Source organism: Chiloscyllium plagiosum, chromosome 28, assembly GCF_004010195.1.
Source record: "Chiloscyllium plagiosum isolate BGI_BamShark_2017 chromosome 28, ASM401019v2, whole genome shotgun sequence".
Taxonomy (NCBI): Eukaryota; Metazoa; Chordata; class Chondrichthyes; order Orectolobiformes; family Hemiscylliidae; genus Chiloscyllium; species Chiloscyllium plagiosum.
In genome coordinates, this window is record NC_057737.1 from 20,604,075 (window position 1) to 20,627,038 (window position 22,964).

A 22,964-nucleotide genomic window follows, 5' to 3' on the forward strand; every position below is an offset into this window, starting at 1 on the left:
AAACATTGTTCGAGACCAGTCATAATATGATTCCACTGAACTCTAAAGCAGATAACATTCTGCATTTTGAGAGTTTAGAACTCTTCCTGAACACAATAATCTGGATGAGTTAATAGTACTTAGGAACAATCTCTGGCTTGGTCCCAGTGGTATACTAAAAGCATGTATATAGCAACCTCAAATTCATGATATTTTGTTGAGTGATTGTGTAAAGCCCATCTCAGGTGAAATAGTTACAATACTATGTAATTTACTCATGTGTCTTCATAATTGTAAACCTTTATCACAAAATCAAAACAATTTTGGATTTATCTAGACTGATTCTGAATATTGTACTGTGTACAAATACAAGGCCAGTTTAAACAGCAAAACACTATTTGAAAAATGAGTCATAAAGACATACAGAAAGGCATTAAAGGTGGCCCCAGGTGTAAAATAGGCCGGTTCATAGCATGTCAAATGATATTGTTACAGAAATGGCTTTTCATATCACCATTTGGCAATTTAGTCACTAAGCTGTCAATTATACAGCAACAGTTTACCTCACAATACACATACAGTTGCAGTGCATGCTGTTTTTTATTATTGGACACAGTTGACTAATTTGACGAGTCAACGCACCAACTGCTTATTCCGCCATACCTCTGTAATGATATTACATTCCTGACCGGTAATGAAACATGGCACTTTCCACAGCCTGTAATGTAACTCATTAAATAAGTTAACAACATGCATTTTACAAATAAGGTCAAATAATTATTGTGCAGTTTGACCCTTCCAATAACCTTTATTCAATATAATAAGTAAATAACTCAAAATGTCAAGCTTCTAAATTTCTACTTTTGCATTAAACAAATATATTGTAAAACTCAAACATAGAAACACTGCTCTACTACATCATCGGGCTGCGCTGGAGTCACGTTAACTCAAAAAGAAAGGACACAAGTGAAAATATAAAGTATATTTACTGTGAAGGTAGTACAGCACAGTACATAATAAATGTGGTTTACAAGAGTATTCAGAATCTTTCAAAGTTAATGTTTGTTTGGCTGCTTTGCTGTATACACAATCTGCTTAATGCTTTGAGTAATAATGGCCTATGAAGTCCGTGTTGCTTCTCTGTAAATCATTTAAACCAGTCTTGGATTCCTCGCTCTAACCCTGAAGTCCTGCAACTAAGTGCTCAGTACATTCTGTTTTGAACTAAATCAGTGTCTCTGTGCTAACTGCCATCATAGGCAGCAGATTACACATTATTACCATTTGCTGAGTGAAAAAGTTCTTCCTTGACCTCTCACATATCTTGCCCAAAATTTGTGCCCCCTCAGTCCTTGTACAATCTGCTGACAGAAACAACTTCTTTGTCTACATTACCTAAACCTGTATTAATCTTGTCCACCTCTCTCATATTTCCCTCAAATTCATTTGCTACAAGAAAAATAAACACCCCATCTTCTCCAACATAACCATCTATCTCAAATCCTTCATACCTGGAATCATTTTCATCAATGTCTTCTGCATCCTCACATTCTTCCTGAAGTGTGGTATTAGAACTGGACATAATATTCGAGTTGTGACCCAAACAAAGTATTATATGGATTCAGCATAACCTCCCCAATTTTGTCCTATAAATAATATTGGAATGCTATTAATACCCTCTACTGTGAAGACAAATCAAAGTATTTATTCAACTACTCTATGATTTCCTGATTCTGTATTAATTTTATCAACCTCACTCTCTAAGGGATTTATTTTCATTTGGGTCTCCTTTTCTATGTTTTTAAAGAAATTTCCTGTCCATTTTGATTTTACTTATTGGCTTACCTTCAGTTTATTTTGTCCCTCTATATTTTCTGGTCATCTTTTGTTGACTTTTAAAACTTTGTCAATTATCTAGTTGTAATATTTGCCACATTGTTCTTTCAATTTGCTACTAACTTTAACTCCTTTGTTAACCATAGTTGGTTCATCACCTTCCTCGAATCCTGCTTCCTCATAGGATATATTGTTGCAGTGAGTTATGAGCTATTTTCTTAAATGTCTGCCATTGTTCTTCAACACACTTCTCTGCTAAACTGCTTTACCAATCCATTCCAACACTGGCTTCATCCCCATGTAATTACCCTCACTTAAGTTTAGCACAGTTGTTTCCAATTCAGGTTTTTCTCTGATACTGAATGGTAAATTTTACAATCACTATTCCCTAGGGGATCTTTTATTTTGTCATCACTTATTAACCAGCTTCATCACACATTACCAGATCCAAAACAGCCTGATCCCAGTTTGGATCCACAACATATTGTTTGAGGAAACTGTCCCAAATACACTGATTTCTTCCCAGTGGCTACCTCTGCCAATTTGATTTTCCTAACCTACATGAAGATTAATGTCACCCATAATGAATGTACTGCCTTTTTATCTTACATGCCCTCGCTATCTCTTGGTTAATTCTCTGTCCAACAGGACAGCTACTGCTGATAGGCTCCTCCCACCAATGTTTTCATTCCTCATAATTTCTTACTTCCAGCCATATGGATCTAATATCATCAAGTCAATATTCTGTCCCTTGTTGTCCCACTCTGGGTATCATCTAAATAGTTGAGTAACATTGCAACTATATCCTTTTGCTTTGTAAGCCTCAATACCTCTCTTCCCATGCCCTCCACTAGAACAAATAAACTAGGCAGCAGGCCCCAAGAACAATTTCAACTGCTCCAGGGACTGAACCTGCAGCACTGGCAATGTGAAGCAATATGCTTCAACCAATTGAGTGTCCCCATTCCTGATGTTGAATTGACCAGCCTTAGTCACTAATAACATCTTTAAACCTTTTCTCGAGTAAGGGCATCACATTTGTTACTCTCCAATTCTCTGGCATGTCACCCATATCTGAAAGTGCTTACCGATATCTATCACTATCTCCACTTCCTCTTCTTCCCAGGTGCAAGCCATTTGGACCTTGATTTGCAAAATTAGTTATTTGTTTCAAATACCAATTAATCAAAATCACTATTACCTAGAATTATTGATGTTTAGATTTTTTTTAAAACCTTTACATGCTGTGTCCCTTAATGAAAGGGCAAACAAGGTACTTTCACTTTGCTTCTCTCATGAACCTTTGGTGGCCCTACATTAGATCTCCAATTTGTTTTCTTAACTGTGGAAGATGTGTAACACAGACAAGACAGTATGAAATATCAACAAGTGTCCTTTAAAAAATATGCCTCAAATGAGACTTCAATTATAACATCAAAAATAATAAGATTTGGCATTCCATAAAAAGATGGACTGCTGCAACACTACAAAGATCACACTAATGCAAAGGCAAGCAACAGCAGAAGAAAGGAATATGCAGTGCAAACAGTTAATTCCTGTCTGGTTGTAGTTTTTGATTAGGGAACCTAGAAATGTCTCTGGTCATTTTACTTGCCAGCAAATCCCCAGTGAGTGTTGGAATCAATATCAACAAGAACTGAAATATCTGCCTGTGGGTTGGTCAAACATGAAAATTATTAACATAAGATATGCAAATAAACAGAACTTACTGTCATTCAAAGCAGTTGAAAATTCTGGTCCACCTTCTTTTTTGAAAGTAGGTAAGGAATCTGGCTGTGGAAGCTGATTGGCAGTCACAAGAGCTTTCTGCAGTCGGATTCGCCCTTCAAGTATTTGATCCCACAATGCTTCAAAACAAAGAAATCAGATTATTTGAGATCACCCTATTTTTGCCTGGTAAATATTTAAGCAACAAATAGGTGGGTGCAAAACTAATGAGTTATTATCCATGGGGAAAAAGAGATTAAAAGGTGGGACAATTAAAAAAATTCAAATTGCTGACTTCAACGGTATAACTCCAAAATGCCTGCCAGGTTATTGTAACCTAACTTACTTTATGTTTTAGGCAGTCAAGCAATTGAAGCAGCTATATTAACATAATGTACTAATACATTAGACCTCAGGACACATTCTTTATCCCAGCCTAAAGTGTAACCTGAGTGAGCCATCCCATTGTTTAGCAAGGAACACATTGTTTCAATTCTGTGGCCCAAGAAGTGTCAGTAGAATCATCAGTTAGTCCTGCAATATGGGATACCATCTAGAGAATTAATGTTACTTGGTGACTGGAAATCCATTTCTATGCTGCACCTTCAATAAAGAATTCAAAACCTATGTAAACACACCAAGCAATTGCACATCTCTCCAGCCTCTTAGATTAAAGAGCTTTAATGGTAGCACAGGACCTAAACCAGGAAGATTCAGCTAGAACATTACATTCAAAGCAAGATCATATCCAGAAAACAATAAAAACAGAAAAAGAAAGGAAGATAGGGTTAAGAGAAAAAGATAAAATCTGACTGCTTAGCATTAACAATATATGCATGCACAGACATATTGCTTTTAATTAATTAGCAGTATTGTGCGTGCTCAATTATTAGAGATGCTGTTTATAAGGACAGAAAGATTTGACCATTTTAAAGAATGGTTACTTTTCTGTTAACGTGTTAATTGGTCTATTTAAAAATGACAAAGTATAATTACAATCACATGAAAGTTTGCACAACACTAAAAACATACAAATATTTTGACTTGGGTATCGTGCATTCTTATAAAATTGCTCAACATTTTAAGTAAGGATTACACTGAAATTCAGCTAAATGTGACAGGAAACATGCATGGATTATATACACTGGCCAAATTTGAGCTACCTGGGTTGTCAACATGAATCGAGAACAGACCTACCCTGGCTTAAAAGGGCTCTGTAGGTCAATCTTCACTGATAAGACTGAGTCAGGCCTCTCAAACTCGAGCAGATTTTTTTTTATGGGGGGAATGCAAGGGAGCAATAAGTGCTTACACGAGTTAGTTAGAAGTCCTGCCTCAGTCCTGTGTTTACTAGACTGAGTTTCTACAACAGAAGGAAAGAGGCCAGAAGCAGGCTGTTTATAATCCACTGAGAATAATTTGTGTCTGTATGTCAACGGGAAGGATTAAGAAAGTCACATGGTGAATGCGTTGAAAGTTAGCAAAAAACTTAATTTTTACAACTTTACCAATTAGGTAAGAAATTGAAGAGTGAAGGTAGGAGTGATACTTCACTGGCAAAGGATATTCCTGGGAAAAATGGTTGAATTTATCTTTGTGATGCTTGTGAGGAGATCTATCCTGTGTTTTGCTTTATCCTTCTCATGCTCTTTTATTAAAAGTACATTTGTAGCCTCGTGTGAATATGTTCAATGATTGATCACCATGTTAAACAAATTTCAAAAGCATAACTTATGGTCTGTTAAGCCAGGTTTCACTCCGGGATTTGATTTGTCCACTATTACCATCAGCTGGATAACACAAGTTCCCACTGAAAATCCAGTACTCAAGTAGCTGATTAATCTGTTCACATCTAAGGCAAAATTATACTGATGATACAGTAAAATTATACAGTAAAATTATACTGATGATAAATATTAGATCTGGATTGTATGCTACACAGCTAACTATTCTTCTTGGCCTGTATCAAACAATAGACTCAATTATTTATATTGTAGATTGATAGTCATTTACCTGGAACATTAATTTGAAATTAACACTTTATTACATAAATGCACGGGTGGTTTTATAAAAGATTCTGTATTTTTAAGTCAATTGAAAGAAAATGTGTGTTTCTTATTCAAATGGGTGGTTTGAGTTTGGAAGTTGAAGAACAGGGAATCATTCTATGTCTTTGAGCCACATTTCATCATCCTTGTTGTAAAATATGACATTTAAATTTAATTTAATAATATGTCAGCTTGATTGAGAAGAACTGAAATACTGCATCCACTAGATTCCTTGATTCTTTAATAGGTAATGAGGTCATTCACCTGAAGTTCTAATTTTTCATTAGTATTTTCAATGTACGATCTGCTGAATTGCTGAATAATGTTTCCAATGGTAGGGGAGACTAGGACTCGAGGATACAGCCTTAGAGTAAACGGAAGACCTAAGAGAACGGAGATAAGGAGAAACGTCTTCAGCCACAGAGTGGCGAATCTATGGAATTCATTGCCAAAGGAGACTGTGGAGGCCAGGTCATTCAGTATATTTAAGCCTGAGATAGATAGGTTCTTGAATATCAAGGGGATCAATGGTTATGGGGAGAAGGTGGGAGAATGGGATTGAGAAGCTTATCAGCCATGATTGAATGGTGGAGCAGACTCGATAGGCTGAATGGGCTAATTTCTGCTCCTTTGTCTTATGGTCTAATTGGATATATAGTGATTGTAATGAGGTCAGCCAGGTGGACCTCATAGAATAAGTTCATTGATTGAACTAAGTTAACAGCTCCAATCAGGGAGCTCTGGCTGACACTACAGGACTGTCAGAGCTTCTGCTCACTCAATGTGTTGGATCAGTATCAAGGACTTTCCATGTGTAAATTAAGAGTGATTCGGTAATGGGAAACTGGCCTGAGTGGAGTTGTTTCGGGATAAAGTGCCTGCAAAACATCATTTCACCGTTCCTGGTTGATTTGAATGTGAGGCCACCAATTGGATGACTTGAAATTAAAAGATTTTTTAAAATTACTCAATTTTTAATTTCCTGAAAACCCTCAAGAAATACCAACTTTACTGCCTCCAAAGGCCCAGCTTACAGGACCTTTGATATGAAATTGCACAACTCTGGTATAAGTTGGACTTTAAACTAGGCCTTCTGGCTTACAGGTAGGGACACTGCTCTGCATTGGACCCCTCACAAGGACATTGTATTCAGTGGTACTGAACTGAAAGTTGGGTAAACATCCATCTCAGTAACTGAAATAATGTCAGGTGCTGTTTAGAATGGATGGTTGGACTGATACCACCTGTTTTGCATGACCACTGCATGCTATGTTCTAGCTCTTCATCTTCACTTGCTGAAACTGCAATTAAACTGGTGACAGGGATGCTATAGCTGGCTAAAGGAAGGAAAATGAACTAAACTTGTCCTGCTCTGTTCACAGTCTGCTGATGCTGACAAAGTCATGTGAAAACATTGGCTGTGATGTGGAAGTGAAGCCTTCCAGTTTCAAATAATAAAGTGAGTACTGCAGATGCTGGAGATCAGAGTCAAGAGTGTGATGCTGGAAAAGCACACAGAATGAGATCATTCCTGATAAAGGGCTTTTGCCCAATATGCCGATTCTCCTGCTCCTTGGATACTGCCTGACCTGCTGTGCTTTTCCAGCATCACACTCGACCCATATCTAGATATGCACATCAAAAGTACCATTGAAAAAATGGTAGACAATGACTGTGGAACTGTACTTCATTGATTTTGTGCTTTGAGTTTGGGAAGGAGAGAAAAGCAATCAAGTTAACTGCGAAAATGTGATGAGATTCTTCTGCTTAATTATATGTAGTTCCAAGTTAATGAGTAAAGGTGTCCCATGTTGTGTGATTAGGTGGAGTTTGCTAGTGGTACAACCCAACCAGACTCTGAGGTGCCTGTTAAAAATTTAATCTATTTTATAGGCTAAGGATGTTTTCCCTGGAGCGTCAGAGGCTGAGGGGTGACCTTATAGAGGTTTATAAAATCATGAGGTGCATGGATAGGGCAAATATTCAAAATCTTTTCCCTGGAGTGAGGGAGTTCAGAACCAGAGGGCATAGGTTTATGTATGGAATGAACTGCCAGAGGAAGTGATGAAGACAGGTCCAATTACAACATTGAAAAGACATCTGGATAGGTCTATGAAGAGAGAGAGTTTAGAGACATATGTGTCAAATGCTGGCAAATGGGACTGGATTAATTTAGGATATCTGGTCGGCATGGACGATTTGGACCAAAGGGTCTGTTTTTGTGCTGTATACCCCTATGACTCTATAGCCAAAAGACCTTTCATCCCTCTTGCCTCTAGCCAACCCCAGTCTGCTACTCACCCCATGCCAATCTAAGACCCAATCATACCTCCCATGCTCCTTTTGACCCCTTCACAGCCACCCATCCATTATCTACCATACACACATCTCAGGAGCTTTGTAAACATGTGATTTAAAAAAAACTAACTGTCCAACACAGCACTTACATAAAAAAGGTCCCCCTTCATGAACCCAGCTACAATGGAGTCTGGTTGAACTCAGCACTAGGTTTCACATTGACCTACTTAGTTTGGATTATCTACTGGTGTATATTAAGCCCTGCCCCCTTCCTCTTGCTTGTGGAAGACAGACACATGTGGGAATGTCGCTGGACTGATAATTCAGAACCTTGGATTAATATTCTGGGCACATGTGTTTGAATACCACCATGGAAGTTAGCGAGATTTGAATTCAGTAAAATAAAAATCTGGAATAAAATAAAATCCTGACTGACAATCATTTAGCCACTGTCAATTGTAAAAACTAACATCCTTTCAGGAAGGATACCTGGTGTCCTGATCTACTCCAACCTACACAGGACCCCAGATCCACAGCAATATAGTTGACTCTTAAATGCTCTCTGGGCAATAAATATTGGCCGAGCTACTGACACCATATTCTGCAAATAAACAACAACAATTTGGAATATTGGAATACATGAGTGGACTACTGCGTATGGGCTCTGCCTGCCATTTCAGTTGTTTGTACAGTCTTCCTACCTCCTTGAAAATTCAGCCCACTTCTTAATTACTTATAACAAGTAAGGAACAAACTTATAAAATGTGGAATAATTATAGATGTAGTATGAGCTCCATTAAGGTTTCCAAAATCTATTTACCATTAAGTAAACATTGGAATAGTACAAGTCAATTAATCTTGTAAGATCATTAAGTGACAGACTTCAGATATCCCGACTGTAGAATCTTTTATATTTTTGTGAGTTCTTTATCCTCCTTTTAAATAAAAGGTTGAGTGCTAAAGATAGGAAATGTGAAGTTATGTTACCAAGCGAAACAATTCTACTTCAAAATATGACTGTGGAGGAGTCAAAATGGCAACAGGTGACTCAACAGGTGAGAAATAGTTAATAAAATCACTTTGCAATTGTATTTCAAGAGTAGAACTTATGAATCAAATTTTACAAAAGAGCAAAGAGCCAATTTTCAATATTTCTATTCTGTTGCTCATGGAAAAGCAAAACTGTCCAAAGTCTGCTAACATCAGACATACTTCAACAAGAGGCTCATCACAAAGACATCACAAGCAATTCCTACCAAAAGAAAACAAATTTGGGTTTACCTGAATATAAGGAAACATAATAACTAAATTTAATGTCGAAAAATAATTGCAATTTAGTTAATATTCATGCAGGCAATACAAGATAAACAAAGTTATCTTGATTATTGCTTAAAAAAAAATGACATTTTGCCAAAGATTTTCACTTTACACTCATCAGGATAATTCAGAAGAATACTAAAAGGGGACGTAAAACATATGCTGTATGAGAGGAGTGTGCTGATTGGTGAGCTCAGACTATGGAGGCATGCTACATAGAATGGACCAGTTAGAGGATGACTTACAGTAAGCTAAATTGAACTCAGCTAGACTCAACTAAATTTTAAATCAGACAGTTGGCTCTGATCGGTCAAGTTATCACTCTGAGGAATGAGTCAAAGAATAGCTGTCAGCTATTTTGTTCTGTTGAAACAGTCATATTGCATGTGCATTTTTTTCAGTCTGCAAAGAATAGCTTCCACTAAATGTGTCTTTTTCAGCAATAATCAAGCTCTGTCCTATCAAATGACTATTTAAACTAATCTCCACTTAAGGGTGTGAACCATGCTATGACTATGAGTTTATTAGTTAATTATGTTTTAAACTGGCTGATTTAATACAACGTAAAATGGACTGTGAGACCTACTGTTTCTGCTTGGTACTGTCAATGTAACTTGGTTGTTATGGAGACTGGGACCCAAGACAAGTCCTATTGAAAACTAAGGACCTGCTCTCACAAGCGGATATAAAGAAACAAAAGGCTGTTTTTGTTTTTTTGCATGCATTTCGACTCAGAAATCCGAGACACAGAAACAGTGAGTTTCAGAGGGAAAAACTGGGCAACAGCAGAGAAAGAAACTGTTCTCTGTTAGCCACCAGGCAAAAGGTGGGTCAGAACACCTTCTCTCAACAAAGAAACACCACCTATGGAAATTTAAGCATACTGAAAGATTAAAATATTCTCAGAAGTCTAAAGGAAATGCCTTTTTTTATGAACAATGAACATTACATCTTAGCAAAATGGGGAGAGAAAACAAGACTGCTGGAAGCAACTCCCTACTTGCACCTGTAAACCCACAGAAAATCTGTGGCGAGTCCACTGTAGAGTAAAAATGTAGTGCAGAGTATTCTGTCATTTTGGGAAGTTTACTGCATTACGGTGCCTTCCATTCATTATTTTTATTGTGTTTTACTACAGTAAATGTTGTAGAACATGAAATCTTGGTGTGATCCTTTGAGTAGTGACTGGGAACTGAAATCTCTTTAAAAGTTACGCTTCTATAGAAATTGTTAACAACCATTTTGAAATGGTTTGTGTTCATGGCCTGTGAGACATGTATCTTTGGTGCTGTTAAAAACAATCCCTGCTTACAAAGACTATCTCAACTAAAAGAAAGCTAAACTCTCACAACAGAACCATTGACAAACCTAATTTAAGTCCCGGGATTTCCTGTTATTTTCTGACATTGCACAGAATGCAGCAGAAATATATAGGTGCAATTTGTTTTTGGTGCTGGTGGGTAAAAGAAAGTGAAGATGAGAAGATCAGTAAAGAATAACACCAATCTCACCCAAAGGCAAATGCTTCCCATCAATTGGCCATATAATAACGGATTACGAGAAACTGCGAACTGTGCTACCAAATGAATATGAATATGTAGCATATGGAAAAGAAAATATTACAAGAAACCAAAAAATAAATACTTTTAACATAGGAACAAACATGTATTTCCTAAAGACTACACTGACCACATTATCAGTAGCATGAGATTAAAATTAATGTACCTATTTGGTTTTTTACGGATTGCCCCTTCTCCACCTCTTCAGCTACTTTTTCCTTGCTGAACTTCATTACTGTAACATTGTCCTTCTCCACATCTTCATGACTCCTATCATCTTGACCTTCTTCCTCTTCCTCCTCCTCCTCCTCCTCCATTTCTTCCAATTCACTTTCACTTTCTCCATCATCCATTCCTTCTATGGATTTCTTAAAACCCTTAATTGTATTACATAACGAGTCATTGTTGGTATCTTCTTCCTCGTCATCTTCACTGCTTTCCAAGTCTTCAAACATTTCTTCTTCATCATCATCTAACAATGATGAACACAAATAATTAAACCAGTTTTTAAATTTTTATGATTTCATGCTTTTGCTTGCTTGCTTAGAAAATATACATAAATCATGAACATCCCTTGTAGGTAAAATGTAGATGTAAAATAATTCAGAATTCCCCAGCTAAATGCTTATAATGCATGACCTTCTTGGAATTTCCTTCATTTTTAAGTAAAATTGAAAATTACATCGCAACCATCTGCAGCTTGAGCTGTTAGCACTGATACAACTTAATTTTTGGCTATTCAAATCAAAACAATAAAAATTATCCAGCTGGCCCCATTTAAAAGGAATATTATTATTGGCATTTGTATATTTCAAAATGCAGTGCCCTTACGTGAAGAGATATCATGCTCACAAATGGCATCAAATGTTTAAAAATGCAGTACCAACACTGATAAATAGTTATAGGAGATGTATGCAATGTGGAAATCAAGGAGATTCAATGCCTTCTCTTAAAATAGTTTTATTTCCATGAGCAAGATACACTGGACAACTTCCAAAAAGCAAAGGCATGAATTGTATAACCTTGTGACTGGCAACTGTTTAATAAAAATGTACAGAAGACAGACTGTAGTTACCTCAATTTGAAGCGATTTGATGTGGACAATTCGAAGGTTTCTAGGAGGTACAAACATTACAATGCTTCCTACTTAATTAAACGTCAACTACTTTGCAAATGAATACTACACTCATTACAGGTTATATGTAAATCACCTTTTAAAATTTTTGTATAATCCCAAAATGGTCAATTAAAATTTAAAAAGCATTTTGGAAATTAATCTGTGGTTAAAAATGAATGGATATGTACAAAGAAAAATATTACTGCTATTTCATCTGAATCATGAACTGTGGGGGATTGCAGTTCTGATTGCTATTGTAAAGCTTTTGTACTCTCAAGTTAGAAATTGGAGAAAGACATAAATGTGTGACAACAATAAATCATATACCCATAAGTCTGAAATCACATACAATATGAAAAACAGAGCTATTACATGGGATGTATTTAAATTCCAAGGGCACATGGCATTAGTAGGGCCTGAAACTGAGAAAATGCAAAAATATATCACCCACCTGAGGAGCCATAAACAGAGTTCTGTCCAGTTTCTTCCTGCAGTGCCTTTCGAGAGGTTGCCTGCCCAGCATACCTCTTGTCTGTATCAGACAGCAAAACTGAAGCACACTTCCGTAGCTTACTATCAAATGTCCACTCATCCTCTCCTTCGTCGAATCTGTCAATGACTTTAGCAATAGTTGCTGCGAAGAAAGAAAAAACTTAAGTTGCAGAATGCAGTTTTAAGAGTAAGGTAGAATTCAAACAACTTAATTTATCTTAATTAAAGCTATAAGCCTTTTTCATTATAAAACAGTTCTAAACACAATATTCCTTAATTGGCACTTGTGACAATTATAATTTATTTTTTAAAAATTGCTAACACCCTACTAGGGTTGACATTTACAGAATGGCTGGGTTGAGTGGTATGCAGCTGTGTGTTGCTTTATCTGCAATCTTATTCTCTGCCCATGGGACAGACACACTTGTTTCAACACTATATCTAACAATCCAGCTAATTGAAGGGAACAGCTGGTTTAGCACATGCTCTAAAATAAGCTTTAACAGTATCCTAGACATAACAGTCAAATGATACAATATATCTTTTGTTTAAAAATGTTATTTCAGTTGTATGTATCTGTTTAACAAAAAAGATTTTCAATGAATTGTATATTGCAATTATTCTAGATGCTCACACTATACTATAGTCGAAAATTCACAAACAGTTCAGATTCTGAAACTAGGTCCCTGTTTCACGAATATTTCTTACTTGCTGGGTGGACCTATTAAAATGGGCAAAAACAATGACTGCAGATGCTGGAAACCAGATTCTGGATTAGTGATGCTGGAAGAGCACAGCAGTTCAGGCAGCATCCGAGGAGCAGTTAAATCGACGTTTCGGGCAAAAGCCCTTCATCAGGAATAAAACAGCTGCCCAAAAACTTGGAAAAGTCACTTTTTTGGCACTGTAGATTGCTAAATTCTAAACAGAAACAACATGATTTGCAGGATAGGTTGCGGTTGGTTGAAGCACAGAATAAAAATTCCAATCAGAAGGTCTACAATGGTTAGTGTGATGTGACATCACAATAGGAAGCAATAGCTCAGCGGCATTATCGCTGGACTGCTAGTCTAGAATATTAACCTTGGTCTGGGGACCCGGTTTCAAACCCCACCACAGCTGATAGTGAACTTGAATTCAATAAACAAATCTGGAATTGCTTGTGTAATGAATCCATTGCTGATTATCAGAAATTGTCACTATTGCCCTTTAGAGAAGGAAACTGCCATCCTTACCTGGCCTAGTCAGGACTGGCCTATTTGTGATTCCAGTAATGTGGCTGACTCTTAACTATGTTCTGAGCAGCCAGAGATGGGCAATAAATGCTGACATAACCAGTGATATCCAAAATGTATTTTTAAAAAGGTATGCAATGTTGTTCCGTGGAGCTCCTGTGAACCGAGACCACCAATTAAGGAGCAGGGTGAATGAGAGAATCAAACCAGAATGCTGGAGAATCTCAAGTCTGACAGCATCAATAGAATTAACTCTCCTTTGGAATGAGTCATTGGACTCAAAGTTAACTCTGCTTCTCTCGCCACAGATGCTACAAGACCTGCTCAGTTTTTCTATCACTTTTTTTTTGATTTCCAGCATTTGTTTTTATTTGAGCTAGTAGGAATCATGTGGGAATAATTAACCAGCGTTCAATTTAGGAACTAGGGTACAACGTAGTATATTTATATGAAGCAAGAGTAAGCAATGTATGCAAGACATATTAAAATAATCTCAATAAGTTAAAACATATCAAATTTTGCAACAAGACGTAGTTAACTGTCAAGAATTGGGTCACAAGTCTACTTTAGCCCAATTTCATATTACAGATGCATACAAGAGCAAAAACGCTTTTGGTAGTAGTCAAATTATTAACAAATCCCTTTCATTTACGATAACACCCTAGGATGATTAAACACTTCTGTACAGCAGAAGTGTTTAATATATGAAGTTACCAGTACTGCAGCAAATTGTATAAACAGACCATGGATGCGATAACTGGAAGCTAGTTTCATCACAAAATAAACTAATAGATATGTGCAGCTTTACTTCAAATTTAGCAATAAAATCAGTCGACATTTTGTCTAGCACCTGATTACAGATCATCACCAAACTACATATTCTACGATCAATTCTATTTGAAAATATTTTAAGTGATTAAATTACAAATCCTCAAAATACAGATGATAAAGAAATAGTTCCAATGCATTAAAAAACAAGCCTAGAATAAAATAAAGAGTGAAGAGCTTCAATAACTCAAACAGCAAAAATAACATTGAATCAGAAAAGCTGTGAATTGAATGAGCAAGGTTCTCTTCCACAGCTGAACTATTTTCCTCAGACGAATACTTTGCTTTGTTACTCTAGGCACTAAAACAAAGTATTGGACAATAAGAGACCATAAAGTATACCCTGGCTATCCCATCTTACCATCAGGAGAACTAAGCATACATATCACCAACAGGGGACAGATCAAGGTGAAATAACATGGAAAACACTTAATGCCAAGCTGTTTAATATGAAAGTGTGAAAAAATGACAAGCACAGGTGAAAATGAGTTGTGATTAGGATTAATTTAGTACTCAAAAGACTTGCAATTAAATATTGTGTTTATGGAAGAATAAAAATTCCATTTGTTACATTTTGTCAGCATTATTGTTAGCACAGGGGGCACTTTAGTGCCTCCCATCTCTTTATTGAAAGTACTTTCCAAATCCTCTAGAGAATTTGGTCTACCATCATGAAAATCACATTAGTGGAAATTACAGTTAGGAATTATGACCTGGCACAGACCCAACTGTCCTATATTTTCATAAGGAATTGAAGCTAGTTTAATGTTTAACTTTGTCTCACAGGAACTGTAAATATTATAAAATAAACACAAACACATGCCTTAATACACAGAAAAAACGAGCTTCTCACTAACTACTTCTCAGATCAAATTGGGAAAGGCATCATGATACTGAACAGTACCAGTGTTTCACAGAGCTCAGTATACTGTAAGCTAAAGATATGAAATTATTTTTCAAAGTTTGTGCAAAGATTTGTAGCTCGGGTGCTCGTTGTTGTGGTTCTGTTCGCCGAGCTGGAAGTTTTTGTTGCAAACGTTTCGTCCCCTGGCTAGGCGACATCATCAGTGCTTGGGAGCCTCCTGCGAAGCGCTTCTTTGATGTTTCCTCCGGCGTTTATAGTGGTCTGTCCCTGCCGCTTCCGGTTGTCTATAAACCACTATAAACACCGGAGGAAACATCAAAGAAGCGCTTCGCAGGAGGCTCCCAAGCACTGATGATGTCGCCTAGCCAGAGGACGAAACGTTTGCAACAAAAACTTCCAGCTCGGCGAACAGAACCACAACAATTATTTTTCAAATTTATTTTTCAGAACTTTAGTTGACACTCCAGTGCAATGCTCAAGGAGTGTCACACCTGGTGACATCATTCAAAGGGGCATTAAACATGTGTTCAACTATCCTCTTGACTGGAAATGAAAGATATTCTGACACTATGTGAAGAAAAGCCAGGAATTTGTCTCGGAGTTGGATAATTATTTACATAATTATTTATTCTCAATCAATACTACTAAGAATTTAGTCAGTCAGTCATTATTTTCACTGCTATTTGTGCCATCTTATTCAACATCCTTGTAAATCTTTTCTGAACCTTTCAAGTTTCACAACATCTTTCTGACAGGAAAGAGACCAGAATTGCACGCAATATTCCAATAGTTGCGTGCAATTCTGGTCTCATTGCTATCAGAAAGATGTTGTGAAACTTGAAAGGGCTCAGAAAAGATTAAAAGCATGTTGCCAAGATTGGAAGATGTGAGCTATAGAGAGAGGTTGAATAGGCTAGGGCTGTTTTCCCTGGAGCAACGGAGGCTGAGGGGTGACCTTATAAAGGTTTATAAAATCATGAGGTGCATGGATAGGATAAATAGACAAAGTCTTTTCCCTGGTGTGGGGGAGTCCAGAGCGAGAGGGCATAGGTTTAGGGTGAGAGGGGAAAGATATAAAAGAGACCTAAGGGGCAACTTTTTCACGCAGAGGTGGTACGTGTATGGAATGAGTTGCCAGCGGAAGTGGTGGAGGCTAGTACAATTGCAATATTTAAGAGGCATCTGTATGGGTATAGGAACAGGAAGGGTTTGGATGGATATGGGCCAGGTGCTGGCAGGTGGGACTAGATTGGGTTGGGATATCTGGTTGGCATGGATGAGTTGGACCGGAGGGTCTGTTTCCATGCTATACATCTCTAGGACTCTATATTAGTTGAATGTTTCCCTACAATATAACAGAGATTACATTAGAAACACTAACAAAGTAGTCTTCTGAAACTCCACGTACATTCATAGATTCCTTTGTACACGTGCCCTATGAGATATGTTCTCTGTATGAAAACAAAGAGAAATCTGGGTGTCGGACATGAAGACATGAAATAAAGGCAAGTACTTACTTTCCTTTCTTTTAACATGATATGGGAAAAAGCTCCAAGCTAAAGAATATTTTTGTTTCCAAATTAGAAGCCTGCACCTCCACATTTTACCAATACATAATTTGGAAAATAAACCTATCATTTCACATATTGAGTTCAGCTTTGGCTGCAAACAATCCATTTAAACATTATCACGATAGAGTTCCAACTCTTCTATAGAAGACCACACAAGTTTAATACAATTTTAGGTCAAACTGATGCTTCTTTAAAATTTCACTCACAGGACATGAGCTTCAATAACTAGCCAGCATTTATTGCCAATACATATTGCCCCTGAGAAATTGGAGAGCTGTCTTCTTCAGCTGCTGCAGTCCATGTGCTATAGGTAGACCCACAATGCCATTAGAAAGGGAATTCCAGGATTTTAACCCAGTAACAGTGGTGGTAATATTCCCAATTTAGGATGGAGTGTGGTTTGGAGGGGAATCTTCAGGTGGTGGTGTTCTCATGTAACTGCTGTCCTTCAAGATGGAAGGTGCTGTCCTAGGATTTTGCTGAAATTCTACAGTGCTTCTTACCAAAAGTACACACTGATACTTCCGATCTTCAGTGGTGGAGGGAATGGATGCTTTGAATTTAGTGCCAATCAAATAGACTGCCTTGTCCTGGATGGTGTCAACATTCTTGAGTGTTGTTGGAGCTGCACTCATCCAAGCTAGTGGCGAGTACTCCTTACTTGTGTCTTGTAGAAGGTTATCAGGCTACAGGGAATCATGTGGTGAGTTATTTCCTAGCCTCTGACCTGCTCCTGTAGCCATGGTGTTTATATGGCAAATGCAGTTGAGTTTATGGTCAATGACAACCTCAAGGATTTACATAATGGGGGATTCAGTAAAGGTAACACAAGGTGATGGTTAGATTATCTGTTATTGGAGATGGTCACTACCTAGCATTTGTCTAGCATGAATGTTATTTGCCACATTTCAGTTCATGTCTGACTATGGTCCAGATTTTCAAGTATTTGAACACAGACTGGTGTTCGTAAATGGTTGAACATTGTACAGTCATTCCCAAAGATCCCTACTTGTGGCCTTATGATGAAGAAAGGTCATTGATGAAGCAGCCAAAGATCATTGGGCCTAGGAGAGTACCCTGAGGAATTCCAGCAAAGGTGTCTTGGAGCTGAAACGACTAAGCTCCAACAACCACAATCATCTTCCTATGTACTAAGTATGACTCAAACCAGCACAGAATTTGCCCCTGACCCACTGATTCCAATTTTGTTCTCTGGATCAAATGTGGCCTTGATGTCAAGGGCTGTTACTCTCACCTCCCCTGTTGACAAGCTGAAAGACTATAATGAAGGAATAATTATTTAATTCTAATTGAAAGCAACTTAAAATATTTGATTTATATAGTGCTGCTCATGGCCACCTGATGTCCCAAGCCGTCAAATAAGTGCTTTTGAAACATAGTCACTGTTTTAACATAGGAATTGCAGCAGCCAACATGCACACAGCAAACTTTCTCAAATGATAACGTGATTACAACTACAATCTTTTTTGTGATGACCCAGGATAACTCCCCTACTCTTCCAAACAGTGATATATGGATTTTTGCAGTCACACAAGCACACAGAGGGTTTTGGTTTAACGTGAACTCTAAGGAGGATACTGCAGAAATTCAAAAGAATGCAAAAAGGATGATAGGATGGGCAGACAAGTAGCAGATCAGGTTTAATGCCAAGAAAAGTAAAGTGATTAATTTTGGTAGGAAGACAACATAAAACAAAAGAGCACAATACTATAGGATATGTGGATGTGTGTGCGCATATATCATTAAAAATGGCAGGAACGGTTGAAAGCAAGGTCCATAAAGTGGACAGCACCTTGCACTTTATCAACAGAAATTTATGAGTATCATGGAAATTATGTTAATCGTGTTTAAGATACTGATACAGCTACAATTAAGGATTGCATTTAGTTCTGCACACCACACATTAGAAAGGACCCGAAAGTAGGGAGAGTTCAGAAATATGAATAAGAGCGATTCCAGAGATGATGAACACAGCTACATAGATAGATTGAAGACCAGAAAGTTGAAATGAGGACATTTGATAGAGGTACAGAAGAGTACCCCCTCGCACGCAGCCCTGTCCACTCCAACCCTTTCCCCCACCACTCCCCTCCCAACCACTCTCCACACTTTAGCCTAACTAACCCCACAAACTTTTCTGCCATTGGTGATCAGAAAGCTATCAACATCCACATATCCGATAGTATTCTATGTTGTTTCTGTGTTCTTCCCACCAAAACAAATACAAAAAACAGAACATCCACAGCCCTCTGAGGTAGCGATTTCTAAAGTTTCACAAGCTTCCGAGTAAAAGAAAATTCTCATCTTGGTCCCAAAAAGCATCACACTTATTTGTAAACGTGTATCCTGGGTTCTAGACCCCTAACCAGGGGAAACATCTTACCTGCATCTAGCTAATACATACCTTGAATTATTTTGTAGGTTTCAATTAAATCACCCACATTCTTTGAAGCTCTAGAGAATACAGGCCCAGTTTGCCCAATTTCTCTCCAAAAGACAGTCCGTCCAGCCCATGAACAAGTCTGACAAACCATCACTGCATTCCCTCTATGGCAATAGTAGCCTTTCTGAGGTCAAGAGACCAAAGCTGTACACAGTACCCAACATGCTGTCTAACCACGTTTACATACAACCAAAGCAAAATGTCACTACAGCTATAGTAAAGATTACTAAAGATTATCTTGTAATAAAGAATAACATTCCATTAGCCTTCCTAATAATGTTGCTACACCTGTACAGTAGTCTTCAGTGACTTATTGACAAGAACACTTAAATTTTTTTATATATCTACACTGTATATACTGTGCACATCTGTTCGTCCTACTAAAGTAGATAACAATGAACATGGTAGACTGAACCATGAGCAGCACAAAATGTATAATTCCATTTTCTATTCCAGGAAGTAAGTTTTTCTTTAATTTTGTTTCTTCAAAACCACAGATAAGTGAGGATGGGACTAAAAGTTGGTGAAAAGATTATCAGAATATTTTGTGTGGGTAATCAAATGTGTGAAAGCCAGAAATGCAAATAACAGGACTTATCTATATTCAAAATCACAGACAAAATAGATTTAAGTTGCATCAAGAACAAAGCAGCACAGACTTAAGGCAGTTGGCAAAAGAAACATAGCGACATGAGGGAAAACTACATGCAATACTTATTTGAGAACTCGGATGCACTGCCTGAAAATGTGGTGGAACAGGGTCAATTGATGCATTCAAGACAGAATTGGATTATGATCTGAAAAGGAAGAATATGCAGGGCTTCAAGGAGAAGGCAGCCGAATGATAATAGGTGAACTATTCCTTCAGAAAGTTAGTATAGACAAAACACTTCTGTGTTCTGTGGTCCACTTCTGTGCTGCAATAATTCCATGACATGTCATCCAAAAGACAATACCTCTGAAACCTCAGCACTGCACTGAAATGGCATGTTATAATTTAGTACTTGAGCACTGGAGCATGATTGAACCCAGTATTTTAGGCTCTGAGGAAAGTGTGCCACCCACTGAGCCATCACCACCATAAACTGCCATCATATAGCACCATTTAATAGAAAGAAGTGTTAAGAATTAAGAAGTAAAATTTGACTGTAAGGCCCAGATGACAAAATTAGAGCAGCTTGCCAAATGATTGGTCAAAGAGGTAGGTTTTAAGGAGCATCTTAAATAAAGAACAGATTTACAGAGATATTCCAGAGCCTGAAGGTATAGCCATTAATGGCAAACAATTAAAATTCGCAGAATGCAAAACAAGTCAGAATCAGAATGCAGATATCTGAGGCAAGCAGGATGGAGGAGATCAGGATGGGTGTAAACAAGGATGAGAATTCAAGGCATTATTTATGAACACTAGTTAGTGTAGGTTAGTGAATTCAGAGGTTGATGGACTTGGTATAAGTAAGGATATTTACAGCAAAATCTGAATGACATTGAGGAAAAATAATCTAACATTTACTCTCAGAATATCCCAAAGTTTCCCACCAATATTTTTTGGATGATTGGTCACTGTTGTTATAAAGGTAGATATACAAGCCAGTTTGAGCACAGTAAGCTCTACAAGAATTAAAGTGAATAATGACTGATAAACCTGATTTGGTTACATAGCTTGAAGAGCAAATGCTGGAACCAAAAAGATTCCCAACTTTGAGAAATGCAATGAGATCTTTTATTTTGACACAAAGAAACAGATAATCTTGGTTTTAAATGTATTTCAAAGTACTAGAATCTCCAACAACGCAGCACTCCTTCAATACTGCACTGAAATGTCAAACCTGGTTTATGTACTCAAATACATATTTGGGGTTCAAACTTCAGGGGGAAAAAAGGACCATCAGTAATCTGTTGGGTATGTTAGCTTCTGATTAATATATCTAAGTTACTTAGAAAAGGATACTCAGCAATAAACCTACAAACTCTAATGCACATATTTGGAAGGTTCATAACCACCACTGTGACAATATAGCTAAAGCAAATAGAAATATTGAGAACAGTTGCCTTCATGATGAGGCATCCAATTTTGTCCTTACAACATTTTAACTTGACTTATCTTAAATAGCTGGCTCAATTTTATTTTCCTCAAATTCAATAATAGAATTTCTAGCCTCTGACTTGCTCTTGTAAGTGACTGTATTTATATAGCTCGCTCAGTTCAGCTTCCAGTCAACAGTAATCCCCAAGACGTTGATAGGAGGGGATCCTGTGAATATTGAACATTATTGAATGTTAAGGAACGGTGGTTAGATTCTCTCCTGTTAGAAATGGTCACAGATTGGCACTTGTGTACATGCCAATTTTCAGCCTGAGCTGAAAAAGTGTCCAGGTTCTTGCTGTATTTGGATATGGATTGCTTCAGTATCTGAGTGGTCGCACATGGTGCTGCCCATTGTGCAAACATCTTCTGATCTTATGATGAACAGAAATTATTGATGAAGAAGTTAGTCCGAGGAACTCCTGGGCCCTCTTGTGACAGTGGTAGTGTCCCTACCCTGGTCCAGGACCCCCAGGTTAGATTCCCACCTACTCCAGAGGTGTGTAATAACATCTCTGAACAGAATTATTAGAAAAAAAACTGAGGAATTGAGTGCAGGTTCATTGTTCCTTGAAAGTGAAGTTGGAAGTAGACAAGGTAGCGAAGCTGCTTTTGGTACACTTGCTTTTATTGGTCGCTGCACTGAGTACAGGAGTAGCGAGGTCACCTTGCGGCTGTATGTGATATTGGTCAGGCCATTTTTGGAACAATGCATTTAGTTCTGGTCTCCCTGCTATAGGAAAGAGGTGTTAAACTTGAACGGTTCAGGAAAGATGTTCAAGGATGTTGCCAGAGTTGGAGGGCTTGAGCTCTTGGGAGAAACTGAATAGGCTGGGGCTATTATCCCTGGACCATCGGACGCTCAGGGGTGACCTTATACAAGTTAACAAAAACATGAGGAGCATGAATAGGGTGAATAGTCAAGTGTAGAAGAGTGAAAAACTAGAGGACTTAGGTTTAAGAGGGGCAAGATTTAAAATGGACCTAAGGGGCACTTTTTCATGCAGAAGGTGCTGCGTGTATGGAACGAACTGCCAGAGGAATTGGTGGAGGCAGATACAATTGCAACATTTAAAAGACATCTGGATGAGTATACGACTAGGAAGGGTCTACAGGGATAATGAGCCAAATGCTGTCAAATGGGACTAGATTCGCTTAGGATGCCATGTCGGCATGGAAGGATTGGACACAAGGGTCTGTTTTCATGCTGTACATCACTATGACTCTATGAGCCAAGAGATGCTGAGGCTGTGAATGCGAGGTGGAAATGAGCGACATGATTAACACCCAGTTTAAAAATATCTTAGTTGTCAAATTGGTTCAAAAAGCAGGAGAGCAACACTTCAAAGAAACAAACACTTGGAGGCAATTTTATCTACATCTGAAAGGTAATCAATCGAGTATATTGTATCTGTGCACATAATTTATTTTAACTAACGAGGCTAGGAAGGCCAGGGTCACAACGTCAAGTAAAGCAAAGCATGAACTTGTTTCAGGAAAACAAAGTACTGGAGAAACTCAGCATGTCTGGCATTTTCTGG

At 37.7% G+C, this 22,964-nt stretch overlaps 1 protein-coding gene across 1 annotated transcript in view; it reads right to left on the minus strand.

Moving 5' to 3' along the window:
- aatf (apoptosis antagonizing transcription factor) overlaps positions 1-22,964 on the minus strand; it is a 115,294-nt gene that overhangs the window by 90,440 nt on the left and 1,890 nt on the right. The window contains exons 2-4 of the mRNA XM_043718472.1: positions 12,334-12,516; positions 10,932-11,237; positions 3,546-3,683 (exon numbers count right to left, since the gene is read on the minus strand). Of these exons, the coding sequence (XP_043574407.1) occupies positions 3,546-3,683; positions 10,932-11,237; positions 12,334-12,516 (627 nt within the window). The remainder of the gene's footprint in view (positions 1-3,545; positions 3,684-10,931; positions 11,238-12,333; positions 12,517-22,964) is intronic.